This window comes from Paramormyrops kingsleyae, chromosome 24 (genome assembly GCF_048594095.1).
Source record: "Paramormyrops kingsleyae isolate MSU_618 chromosome 24, PKINGS_0.4, whole genome shotgun sequence".
Lineage (NCBI taxonomy): Eukaryota > Metazoa > Chordata > Actinopteri > Osteoglossiformes > Mormyridae > Paramormyrops > Paramormyrops kingsleyae.
The window spans coordinates 415,429-428,558 of NC_132820.1; the positions used below are offsets into that span (position 1 = coordinate 415,429).

Genomic DNA, 13,130 nt, shown 5'->3' on the forward strand with positions numbered 1-13,130 from the left:
GGGGCCGGGTCCCAAGGGCCCGCGGGGTCTCGACTGACTGAGACACAGCTGGGGGGGGACGCCCCCCCCAATCCGGCCCTCTGTGCGGGGCATAGTATTCTGGATGCACGACTAATTGAAATGAGCAAAGATAAGCAGCCAGGTCCGACGAGCGAAGGCATGGAGTAATTCCACGGGGCTGCGGAGAAGGGGGCGGCCAGATGCGGCGTGCGGGTGGGGATGGATTCGCTGGGCGCATGCAGGAAAAACGCAGCACAATCATTTTATGGCGCTGTCTCTCCTGTCACTGTAAATGTATTCAAGCAGAAAATCTAATCTAATTTACTGCTTACATTAAAATCAGGCCTGATGATCCAATTAGGCCCGCGTAAACACGCAGGGCCTCCCTTCCTGCGTTTAGCGGATCGGATCGGTACCGTCGGAAGACTTGCTCAGCATGTACTCAACATGAGGAAGGAGTGGGGGGCGATTGGGAGGCACGTGACCGGCCATAAAAGGTTAAAGGTCATTCTTTAAACGATTCCGCGACGATGCCATTGATTTGAGCCTTCGCTGCGCAGGTCGCTGCTGCAGATGTGACAGATTACGGGACGTGCTCACGGCAAGCTCCGTCAGCTATCGCAAACATCCACGCAGGATGCCTGCAGGAGGTCCTGGATGCAAGTGTGTGGCCTCAGCAACCCCCCCACCGACCTGCTGACGGCTCCCTGGTGCTGACAGCCATTGATCGGGTCACACGGATCGGGCTGCCTGTCATGTCATGGAAGCTCTCCCAGGTCGACAAGATTAATGGCACAAACAGGTGGCTCCTCTAGAGGAATTCATACAAGCCTGCAGTTTGACTCTCATCGACATCTGAGTCTTTTCTTATCGATCAGAAAAATAATGAGTTAATTTTTCGTGGAGTATCATGTGCATGTATTACATACAGGTATCGACTGAATAATGTTTTCATATTCAGCAGGCCTTATTTTTTTAATCAAAACTACCTGATACTTCTTATACAAAAATCTCAGAGCAAGCATTCCTGGAAATTTCCAAACTTTTCAGGATTAGTTGCGCACAGCAGGTGGAGTGAAGGCCTGGTGTGTGGTGCTGTGAACTCACACCAGCGGGTTGTGGGTTTGTAGGCCAGTCTCTGTGTGTCTGGACCTGGCATGCGTTTGCTGCAGGCATTCCAGTTTCCACCTACAGTCTGAAAAGGTATGGCTTCAGGTGAATCTGCATGTCTGCATTGGCTCTACCATGTGATTCTCTGTGTGACCTGTGCTGCACTGACACCCCGTCCAGGGTGACCCCTAAACTTCCTGGGTCTGGATCCAGGCTCTATGTCAGCTAATTAGTTATGAAGGGAGTTCCTTGGTTACACTGATGGCCCGGCCTGCTGTAAGATAGGGTCTTTAGAAAATAAATTAAAGCTGGGTTTCCAGTTGGGGCCTGAGGCTGGGGATGTCGAGCGGGCTGTTGGAAGTCAGTCTCCACAGAGCTACCTTGAGCAGGGAGCAGTGAGCGAGGATGCAGACAGGAGTCAGGCAAGGAAGTGGAGGGATTTAGAGTAAATCCCAAATACGGAGTGCACAGGGGCAGGGGGGACAGGGGGAAAATGACAACTTCAGCAGGGATGAGGTGAAGTCGGGTGTGTCATTTGTTCTGGAGCACAGATCAGACACAGAGTTACCGTGATTTGACAGAGGGGTGTGATAAGGGGCAGGTCCGGCGAGTCAAAGTGGACAGACAGCCCCCCCCCCCCATGAGATAAGAAGGACATCTAAGCGGTCAGAATGACACCACACACACAGGACAAATGCAATAAAGAGAATGACTGCAATCATAATTGGGAGACTTAAGACGCTATGAAATGAAAGGGAGTAAAGGGGGTGTACTGACCATACGCTCTTACCAGTACAATACAGGCAAATATAGTATTTATATTATTTCAACATTTAAATTTATTATGTATATTATTACATTTAAGAGTATTGTTATAAGTATATTAGGCCAAAACTGTCATCTAATGTATATGTGCGTCTGTATGTGTGTGTCTGTGTGTGAGTGAATATCTAAGTATTTCTAAACTTTAACGCTTTAGAAAGGTTTACACATTTGGCATTTAAAATATTATTTCTAAACTTTTTAAAAGAATAGACCTCGGAAATAAAGGCGTTTCATTTTGGTGATTTTGGGAGCAGGCGGACTGAGAGCCAGCCTGCTTCTAAGTGACTTTGATTTACTGCCCGCAGACGTGACTGGTGATTTTTCACTTTCTGATAAAACGATCACACGAGCAAGACAGCGGCTAACGACGGCTGATTAATTCTGATCTAGGATGTGAAGGAACGTTATCTAAGGAGAATAAAAAATATCCCCTCAAGTCGCCGCCTAACAGCTGTGTTTGGCATGGCAGTGGAGGCTGCCCGTGTAACTAATGCAGCCCAGTAAAGCTTAATGAAATACAAATTGGCGCTACAGCGGCGACAGATTAGACCCAAGGAGACGCGCAAATGGGGCTTTCACTGGGGATTTCCACCAGCAGCGAGCAGGGCTTTAGTCATCCAGCCGACGTGCGCCTCCTCCTGCGGCTCGGTACCGATCGGCGCGCCCCGCTTCGTGCGGGGCGTCCCGGACGGGGATCAGAGCTGCGGCCCGAGTGCAAGAATGAAGAAAATAAAGTACCATCCCAGCACCTATTATTTATCATTAGACTTTACAGAGAAATCTCCCAGCGTTTTTTCCATTTCTTTATGATGCCTGTAGGTAACACAAGGCAATGCTTTTATTTTTTACTATGGTATCGTAGACGCGGAGGAGAAAATGGCCGTGGGAATTGGTCCAAGATCCCTGTGGACGTCTTTGTTGTTGCCACGTTTTAATTGCCCCATCTTTTCCGCTGTCTCTCTAAAAAATAGCAATAAACGAGAGTATCTTACTCACACACTAAGCCCTTTTTACTTGTTTTCCTTTTGTTTTCCCCTGAAACGTGTTTTTTTTCCGTGACATGTGGCGGAGAAAGAAAAACACGTTATGTTATAGGGGTGCCCCCCCCCGACAATCCGCGAGGCCAATTAACAGCCACGGTAATTCTGCGCACTTAAAATAATCAGCTTAAGTGCAACTCACCTTGTCGGTTTATCGGATGGCGCTGATGCGGGTATATGGGTACATGGGTATATGGCGCTACATGGCAGAGATTAAGGGCCACCCAGCCAGAGGTGCCTGACATTAACGCGATTTATTAATCGGGGGGTGCTGGTGTACAGGTTTACTCACTGGTTTGATTTGGCTTTTTGATTTAAAGGGGTGTAAAATCAGTCACATGACAAGCCTGGTCTTTTAACTGAGGTCAGTTTGCGAGCCTGTCTTGCTTTTCCTGCCCGTCGCTGATTTTAGATTTAATGAAGGAAAACCTGTTTGAACCGGCTTGTCCGCCACGTTCACGCATGTCTGCGGTCATGTCACGTTTTCTGACGGACCCTTACTTTTATCAGGAGTCTTGATGGATCCACACGCATGGCCCGTTTATGTAAAGGGACCACCTGCCCCCCCGCCCCCCAACATACGGTAGCTTTCTGGGTTGGCGAGGCAGGCAAGGGGGAAGGCGGTGCGTAAATCTGCCCGCATGCAGACCGGCAGCGATGCCACATCAGACGCTGTGCTGCCACCCTTATTACCCGCTTTTGTTTTTCTCGACATGCACTGAATGCAGCCCCCCCCCCCCCCCCCCCCCCCCCCCCCAACTTGCCCCATGAGTTTCCATGATCTCAGCTCGTGTTAGACAGTGGGGCTACACCCCCCCATCCTGAACAGGAAGAGTAGCGACATGACAACAGCTGGGTGTGGGGAATGAGCAGGCACGGCTCTCTGTGTGCCTGGGATCGCATGGGGGGGGTGGGGGGTGACATCATGGTCACTGTACCTGCACCTTCCTTGTGGTGTTTGGGGGACACCAAGCAAAAGGGACACCTTTGGTGTTTAGATATCTGTTGGCAGCCAGACAGAGACAAAGCCCCCCCGATGCTGGAAGCACCTGAAGAGCCATGATGTGGTGGTGGTACAGTTATGGTGCGACACACAGCGCCAGAGGGAATACCAGTGGTCCTCAGAGGCCTCGAGCCGCCACACGGAAGGATCCGGAATCACAACACAGGATCTCCTCAGATGAGAGTGGAGGTTCAGCAGTCACACGTATTAAGGGCTGCACTGCGTCTGGAAGCAGTGAAGTGATTCTCCATGACAGCTTCACTGCAAGCAGGTTAAGTGACATTGATCTGGCTTTGGCTCATATTTCATCCCAAAGAACAATATTTTTAATTCACATTGATCTGCCTTCTTGGGTAATATTTGAAGTAAAAAAGGAACAGGAATAATCTACACTGGTCTCATATGTCAAGGTCAGACATCCTCATTTGATCTCTCTCGTCTTGTTAGTCTTAATCAAATTCAATGTTTTTTAATGAAAATCATGCAAATTTTGTATTTTTACATTCTATTGATCAAATAGCCCACATTGTAATTGCCTTTTCATTAAAATAATCTATCATAAATTAAGTGGTTTGGCTGCTTTGCATATCGCTGTAGGAGGAAACGGTCTATCGGTGGAGATCAAACGCATGCCTCTAACTGAAGTGTAAAATCCTCGCCTCGGTTGCTCATGGAGCATCTCTGGACCACTTAGGGAAAAGGTTATCTGAGGAACCGCTTTTTGGATTTGCGGTGCGTCGCGGTGAGCAAAGGCCCAAAAAGAGCTCGGGGAGATGATGAGCTCTCACAGCCAGTCTGGGGCGAGAGAGAGATCGACGGCGGCGGGCCGCTGCTTTTATTGCATTTCAGAATCCCGCTGCACCGGCACATCAGCCGAGCTCTATGGGCAGCGCCTCCCTATGCCAGCCTCCTGCCGCCCATCTCTCCCCCAGCATCTTCCGTCATACTCATCCCATTCTCTTCCCAGTGCCAGAGCGGGAAGCCAGAGGGCCAGAATTCCGAATACGGCGTGTGGCTGGAACATCGGGAAACCAGCCGTCGCTCGGAGGCGTCTGTGAAAACGGTCCGTTCCGGGAAGCTTGTCACGGGCCACCAACAGAAAATCTCAACAGAACATTACGTTTCAGCATTTTATTACTAAAAACAAATCTACCAAGGAATCCTGAAGATGTTTTATTCTTTTGTGTGTTCATTTTTTTCCATGTGCAAGGCTTGTGGTAATGTAATCATTTAAAACAAGATTAACATCATCGACAGCTGCCCGATTGTGATCACGATGGCAATGAATCCCAAAAAACGGTCAAAAAAATATTATATCTGAATCGGCAACTTTCACCTGTGTCATATTCCCAGCGCCGTATCTATCAGCATGCTTGCATCGGATGTGCATTAGGATATCTTTCTTTATTTTATTTTATTGTATTTTATTTTTTTCTCACTAAAAATGTATCCACTTTATTACGACATCATAATAGCAGATGCTAGAGCATTTTTACATGTCTTTATAAACAAGGGTAAACAGAAAGGGATTATTGTAATACTGTATTTTTTAGCAAGAACATTTCAACAAAGATTTTTCAAACTGAATACAGTACAACAGAGAAACCGTTACTAGGGGTCTACAGGATATGCATCGACAAACTCCTCTTTCACCTCCAGAACTGAGCCTTGATTAAAATACACCAAAAACAAACAAACCAAATAAACAGGCTAATGAGCCCCTCCGCAGTGATGTACAGAAAGGGGGGGGGGGGGGGGCGCATTAGCGTGTCAGTCAGCTAACGGTAGGATAACGTTTGTTTTTTCTACATCACTATTTTCCAAAAAAGTGAAAAGAGAGGAAGAAAACGACAAAAAAAATCCCTTTCCCACAAAATCTTCAGCATTTAGTCGCTTTACTTAGAGCGGAAAGACCTAGAATAGACAGCAGGCTAAAGACGAGCACATTCCGGTTTCTGTTTTTAAGATCGCGTTTCTTTTTTCACGCTGTCCGTTTCTTACGCTTGCCCTCTGGAGCTCCTCCCACCCTCTGACGACTGCGCTGGCATGTGGGCCTTCCCAGTTTGACTGTGCCGTCTACAAATGGTTTCTAGTATTTCCAGGAAAATAAAGTAACGGGCAGAAAATAATAATAAACAATGATAATACCGAAAGTAAAGGAAAACACTTCAGCTCACTGAGAAGGAGGAGAGGGAGAGCTCTGAGTGTGCTTCACGGGGAGACCGGAACAATCCGGAACAATCCGAGAATGTTCATTCATTTTTAAAAGGTCCATTTTCTTGACAAACAAACAAAAACAGTTTAAAGGAAATACCGTAAAACATCTTTACAAGTTGTCATAGCAACGTGATGGAGTACCAGTGAGGGACACTATGCGATGGGTTTTCTGCGGTGACATGGGGCATGGTCCCCCCTCCTGAGGGTGGTCTTCAGGAGAAAGTTCTGGAACACCCCCTGCCACCACCCCCCGGCACCTCCTCCCAGCCAGGGAGTCCGTTAGCAGGGTGAAGCTACCGTCCTGCGCCGAGCTCCCCGCTGTCCAGGCCGGGGGGGGGGGGCGGTAATGGAGGACCCCTCTCCTCAGTACATTATTGGTGGCTTGATGAAGGGTCTGTTTTCTGTTGGCAGACACAAAGGGGGAGAAAATGATTAAAACAGGAACACAAGGTTGGCCCCCTGTATAAATATGGGCCCTCTTTTGCCACTCACCCTAAAACATCTTACAGCCATCCCTGTCTACTACTGCCCCATTCAGTCATCCCTGTCTACTACTGCCCCATTCAGTCATCCCTGTGTACTACTGCCCCATTCAGTCATCCCTGTCTACTACTGCCCCATTCAGTCATCCCTGTCTACTACTGCCCCATTCAGTCATCCCTGTGTACTACTGCCCCATTCAGTCATCCCTGTCTACTACTGCCCCATTCAGTCATCCCTGTCTACTACTGCCCCATTCAGTCATCCCTGTCTACTACTGCCCCATTTAACCTGCTCTTGCTAGACTGAGGTCCTTTATTCACGAGGAATGTGACAGAAAAAGGTACATTATCTGTCAGGTTATTAGAGGTTATCCTTCTGGAGTTCTAAGGTTCAGTGCAGACTGCCAGGTGACCCCCCCCCCCCCACCCCCACAGCAGGAGTGGTGAAGCAGTCTGCTTGTGCTAATTTCACAGACAGGAAAAGTCCTCAATACCAAACTATAAATCATACATGATCAGTCGTGGAACCTGTGTCCCCCCTGTGCCCTCGCAGATGTAGATCTGAAACCCAGAAATATCAAACAGAAAATATATTCCTGCTCACAATACCTGCAGTGTAGTAGCAGAGACAACCTCTGGATTCTGTGACTATTTTAATCAGATTTGCATGGGGTGTAATACGGGCGATTTATCATTTAGTATTAGCTGTCAGCAAATGTGGACAGATAAAAGCAAAACAGCTGGAAAGCGAAGTGAGACAGAGCCGCGGCGGCATGCTAATCTGAACACTGTGTGCGCACTTCATTAGGAGCCGGAAACGGCTAATTAGGGAGTAAGTGTTTTGTATTTTTGATAGGTTTGTGTTTGAGTTCTGAACAGATGAGCTAATATGTATTCAGGATGTAAACAAGTACAGCAATCAGAGGGAAGGAGAACAGGGAGCCAGGACTCCCCAGAGGAAGGGGGTTAGGGGCTGGGAACGGGGCGTGTGTGTGTGTGTGTGTGTGTGTGTGTGTGTATGTGAGAGAGAGAGAGAGAGAGAGCGCGATGGAAGGTTGCCAAAATGAATCTGGATTTGTCTCAGAATCTGTGTGTGTATGTGTGTGGGGGGAGAGGGGTTATCTATATATTACACTGTGGGGAACAAATGCTATCAGCACTTTTTACAGCTGATGACAAAACCTGTTATTTTATAAAAATCTGTGAATGCGATGAAAAAACTAAAAATCTCGTATTGCGTTTGGTTACTTATGGTTAAGGTTAGGGCTGGGTGGGGGTTAAGGTCGTCATTGTTGGGATTAGAGTTTTGCCCATAGAAATGAATGGACGCTTCCCAGAAGAGTGCAGGACTGCGCGCATGTGTGTGTGTGTGTGTGTGTGTGTGTGAGGCTACATGCTTCAGGTTCATTGGACTGGATCTCAGGACTCAGCGATGACCATCACAGACGCATCATCAGCCACTGAGCAGCAAGACCCGTAAACCGAACACGCGCTAGCAGCCGATTGGCTGATCTGTGCCGAGAGTGGGGGCAACGGTCGGGGAATTCTCAGGGGTCCTGTGACAGACCTGTGCAGTGGGGGGCGGCACCTCCTGTGTCTCCGGGACAACGAGCTGGGCGGAAGACAAATGGGAGTTCGTAAATCTGCTTAACGGACTGAGCGAGCCGCGATCTCACCACCACTAAATCCACATCACACAGAACCGGGCCCTAATCTGACACTTTAGCAAATTGTGGGCCTTCTGGAGAGGGCATACTGAAAGATGAATGTGTGTTTCTGTATTACAGGCTGACGGGGGCTCAGAGGGGGGTGTTTGTTTTATTCTGTTTACAGACATTATTTATCACTAGATGAACACGCTGGGTTACCTGCAAGCCCTCGGCAATAACGGAATCGGCGGCACGGAGACAGCTAGCAGGGACTCGTGGTTTGATAACTCTGCACAAACCGATCGGAACCTTCCAGAATGCTGGCCAGTGAGCTATGGCCCGGGCGGAGGGTGAGGGGCCTGCGGGGTGCGTCGCCGCTGCAGTGGGGAGGCCAGGACTAAGTGACAGGACGTGTGCAGGAGGTAGAGAACGAATGTTTAATTACGGAGCCTGTTGTTATAGGGAGCTAACAAAGAACCAGAGTCACCTGGCATATGGCCACATACTCGAATATCACTAGTAAAAAGACTGACCCCCCCCTGGGAAATGTTGACTAAATCTACTGAGGGGGGACCTGGATTTTATGGTGTTCATTTTTTTTTTTATTTAGTTTTTAAGTTATTATTTTCAATTTTCAATTGAAATCCAGTTTAGTTTTAATCAGTTGTTATTATGGTTTATTATTTTTTATTAGACTTTATTTTAAAAACATCCTTCCATTTAGTTTTTATATATTTTAGCTTCAGTTTAAGTTTGAGTAATTTTATTTATAGGCATGAAAGCAGTCGGGCTATTTTATGTATCTGATCTTTAGACAATCCTACATGAATACTGAGCACATTATGTGCTAAAGTCCTCAAAATTGGCAAAACATATTCTAGGTAATATTAATGGTTTACAAATAAGACTGTGGGAGACCAATTTAAAAAAGCATTTAAAATGGTAACAGAAAGTATATGATGTTTGATTTTATTTTATTTCAGTTTTCAATTTTGTTGTAGTTTTAAATTTCTGCGCATATCTCATTTCACTGTACAAAATGTTTTCTTATAGCTTTAGTTTTCATTATGATAATGACCCTGACATCCCATAATGCCCCCCTGCAGAGCGGCCTAATACAGCTGGGTCTATATACCATTTGTTATGTAAACATTAAGATATAATGCCACTATGGGACAGGCCATCCAGTGGTGTGAAAAGAGGGCTGTTACCTGGCAGGAAGGTCCCCTTTTTAACAGGCTGGGTTTGGGGGGGGGCAACATTCCCAGGGAGCAGAGACGGACGGCATGTCGCTGTACGGACTGCAGACCCTTTCGGCCGGCTCTCAGGATACTGCCGCTTTCTAGAACCATTTTATCGTGCTTCCCTGTGATGTTCTACACAGAATGTCCGGCATGCGAATACCCATCCCATCTGATATGGTCACCGCCCAGACACATATTCCCCCGAGAGTGACGTGTGGCTGCAGAGGCTCCGCCCACTCCTGGAGCCACACCCACATCCTCCCCACTGACGCCAAAGGACACATCCCTGTCCGGGTGTCTCACATGTGACCGAGCGGGCGGCATGGCTGAGAGGCACCAGGGGGATCGCGGTGAAAAGCACATCCATCCGCCGCTATCCATATTCAAGCTGACTCTGCCCTCGACACCACCCCCCCACCCCACCCCCCGGCCGCATTATTTCCTGCGTGTCCTGCAAACTGTTTAGTTACAGGAGGTCTGGGACGCGCGGCAGAGCCCTCACCTTCCTCCCCATCGCTGTTTATATTTTGTGACCAATTAGCGGACTGCAAACTTCGGGAAATTAACGGCCCCCCTGAGCCTCGTTGGCGGTGCGCAGTAGCCGGCCGAGCGGCCCGCGCACGTTTCTGCCTGCGCTGCAGCTTTGTAATTAGCAGCAGCAACAGTTCCAGTGGGGGGGCGGGGGGGGGGGGGGTTAACATGAGGAGAGGTTAGTTAGTGAAACGCTCCGGTGAAACCTGGAGGCGTGCTGCCCCCCCCCCCAAAGTTATGTCATCTTCCTTTGTGTTCAGCAGTTTGCTTCAGCTCCACTCATCTTGATTAATTAAAATAAAACAGAGGCTGGCGTAATGGGCGGATGGGGGGAGCTGCAGAAAGCATAAAAAAGCTTTTACCTCTGCGAGGGGGCGGCCGCGTGCCTCAGCCAGGGCAATCAAAGCTAATGAAATCAGTGTCAGTGCAAAGCTTGCAAAACTGTGAAGTCCGACTTGGGAGTTAAAGGAGGTGTAATTAGATTTCTCCCAGAGTGACGGACAAACGCGCCGCAGCCACGGAAACGGGCCGGACCACCCGGCGACACGCTGGGCCGGGTTCTGTTCTGGATGGGCGGCTCAGGCCAAAAGAGCAGCGATGTTAAGGGGAGGCCGAGGGCAGGTAACGGGGGAGGGGGGGTCGGCTGTCCTTCAGCTTTGCTCTTTGATATTTTAATAATCATAATCATCCTCATCAGGCTCAGCATTAATTCGGCACGGGGGCGTGTTCCCAAACCACTAATCACCCATTCCAGACCCGGAGTAAACTAATGAAACTTCTGTCTGAGCAGCCCCTGCCTGAACCCCAGCTATAAAAAGTGCTGATATCACCAACAAGGGGGGGGGTTCACGTTGGTGCCATCGCTGTACTCACTTTCACGGTTATTACTGCTTATCCACATGAACGTGACATGAGTAGGACAGGCATGGGTGGCCCTCACCGTGGCCATGTGATTAGACACTGGTAGGGCCCCCAAAACGACTCCGCGGTCCCCCGGCATGGGGAAAGGTCACACTGTGGGCCTGAAAGGTCAGGGTCGCATTGCTGTGGCCACCGTGTGATGGACTGTGGCCATCGGGGGTCCAGGAAACACAGAGGCCTGAGATTTGGCTGAGAGCGGCTCTGGAAGGCTAAACGGCAGAAGAGCATGGCGTAGCAGTCTGGGGAAGTCTACTCGGGGGGGGGGGGGGCTGTGCTTTAATTAAACCCGAAGAAAGTTTCCAGCCTGATTTGGGATTAACCTTTCATCCTGGGAACGCTGCATGTTTAAGGTTCACATGGATACGGAAGGGCGCTCCACGTGCACCCCCGCAGTCGCGTAATTTTACGGTCCCTGAACATTGTCCTCCCTGTGCCCCCCAATTGTTCACACTGCGTGTCAGTCTGTAAACCCAGACCTACGTCAATGTGCTCGCCTTTGCGGAGTGTGAGCAGCGTGCAGATTTTACCTGGTTTAAAGGGAAACAGAGATCGGAGTCCTCGTGGTTTCAGGACATATGGATGCAGGACAGACAGATACAAGATAGGGGGATGCAGGACAGACAGAGGCAGGGTAGACAGAGGGAAGACAGAGGCAGAACAGACAGAGGCAGGATAAAGGGATGCAGGACAGACAGAGGCAGGACAGAGGCAAGACAGACAGAAGCAGGATAAAGGGACACAGGACAGATAGAGGCAGGGCAAACAGAGGGAAGACAGAGGCAGGACAGACAGAGGTAGGATAAAGTAATGCAGGACAGACAGAGGCAGGACAGAGGCAAGACAGACAGAAGCAGGATAAAGGGACACAGGACAGATAGAGGCAGGGCAAACAGAGGGAAGACAGAGGCAGGACAGACAGAGGTAGGATAAAGGGATGCAGGACAGACAGAGGCAGGATAGAGGCAAGACAGACAGAAGCAGGATAAAGGGACACAGGACAGATAGAGGCAGGACAGACAGAGGAAAGATAAAGGGATGCAGCACAGACAGAAGCAGGGTAGAGGGATACAGGATAGACAGAGGCAGGAAAGAGGGACACAGGACAGATAGAGGCAGGACAGAGGCAAGACAGAGGGAAGCAGGACCGACAGACTTTTTTTCACACGCTGTTGTGTCTGCGGCGGCTGCAGAATGCCAGTACATTAATAATGGCCTCCCTTTATCAACCTGAGGTTTTTTATTTTTAGTCTTTTTTGGCATGAGGTTACAGGATGGATTGTGAACGACTGGAAAACAGGCCTGAGAGACGGGAGTGGGGTGGGGGGGGCATCGGCCTGCATTATGAGGTCGGGCTTTTGAAGATGCAGCTTGGCCTGAGCAAGCCAGACATGAGGGGGTGGCTGTGACATCAGAGCGCATCATGGTCCAATTGGGACAGGGGTACAGATAAACTGGGGGGGGGGCAGAACCTGACACCCTCTGTACCCACTGGCAACCACACAGCATCAATCGGAAAAATTCATTGTACTTCTCCACCACGACAGTAAGCAGACACTGTCCCTTTGGGGTCCCCGCTGTGTCGTGGCACGGTGTGTGGGCGGGGCTCACCCTGTACAGCCGGGCTCTCCTGCTGGCTCCCGTTGTGCTCCGCCTCCACCTCCGGTATGACGGCCTCTACGCGGTGGGGAGATAGAAAGAGGTTAAGGCTCTGATCTGCAGCCCTGTGCCAATCGACGCGTCGGGTGGCGTGACCCGGCGACTGGTGCCCCCCGCTGGCCGAACATGTTAATGGCGACCGCTTCATTGGCTCTCCGTGATTGGTCCCTGCAGCTGCGCTCGGGCGCCCGTCTGTATTAATGGCTGCTTGTTGGCCCCCCCATTAAAGCTTTATAAGTGACACTAAACGACAGCGTGCAGCGTAATGATATTTTACGGAAGAGCGGCTGGTTGCGTCTCCGCGAGCTGTAATGGGATTTGTCTGCCTCCTCATGTAGAAACGTCCCAGAGATTCACATGCTAATCTATTAGCCGCTTTTATTGGTTCATCAGCGGTTGTGCCGTAACGTTACATGAAAGGAAACAAAACGCATTTCCCTAATAAATTCCTG

At 49.3% G+C, this 13,130-nt stretch overlaps 1 protein-coding gene across 2 annotated transcripts in view; it reads right to left on the reverse strand.

Annotated features, from left to right (window-relative positions):
* Window positions 1-5,138: 5,138 nt before the first annotated feature.
* dacha (dachshund a) overlaps window positions 5,139-13,130 on the reverse strand; it is a 130,360-nt gene continuing 122,368 nt past the window's right edge. For both annotated transcript variants that reach the window (XM_023841733.2, XM_023841732.2), the window contains 2 exons: window positions 12,631-12,696; window positions 5,139-6,596 (listed from right to left, as the gene is read on the reverse strand). In XM_023841733.2, the coding sequence (XP_023697501.1) occupies window positions 6,559-6,596; window positions 12,631-12,696 (104 nt within the window). In that variant the 3' untranslated portion in view covers window positions 5,139-6,558. The remainder of the gene's footprint in view (window positions 6,597-12,630; window positions 12,697-13,130) is intronic.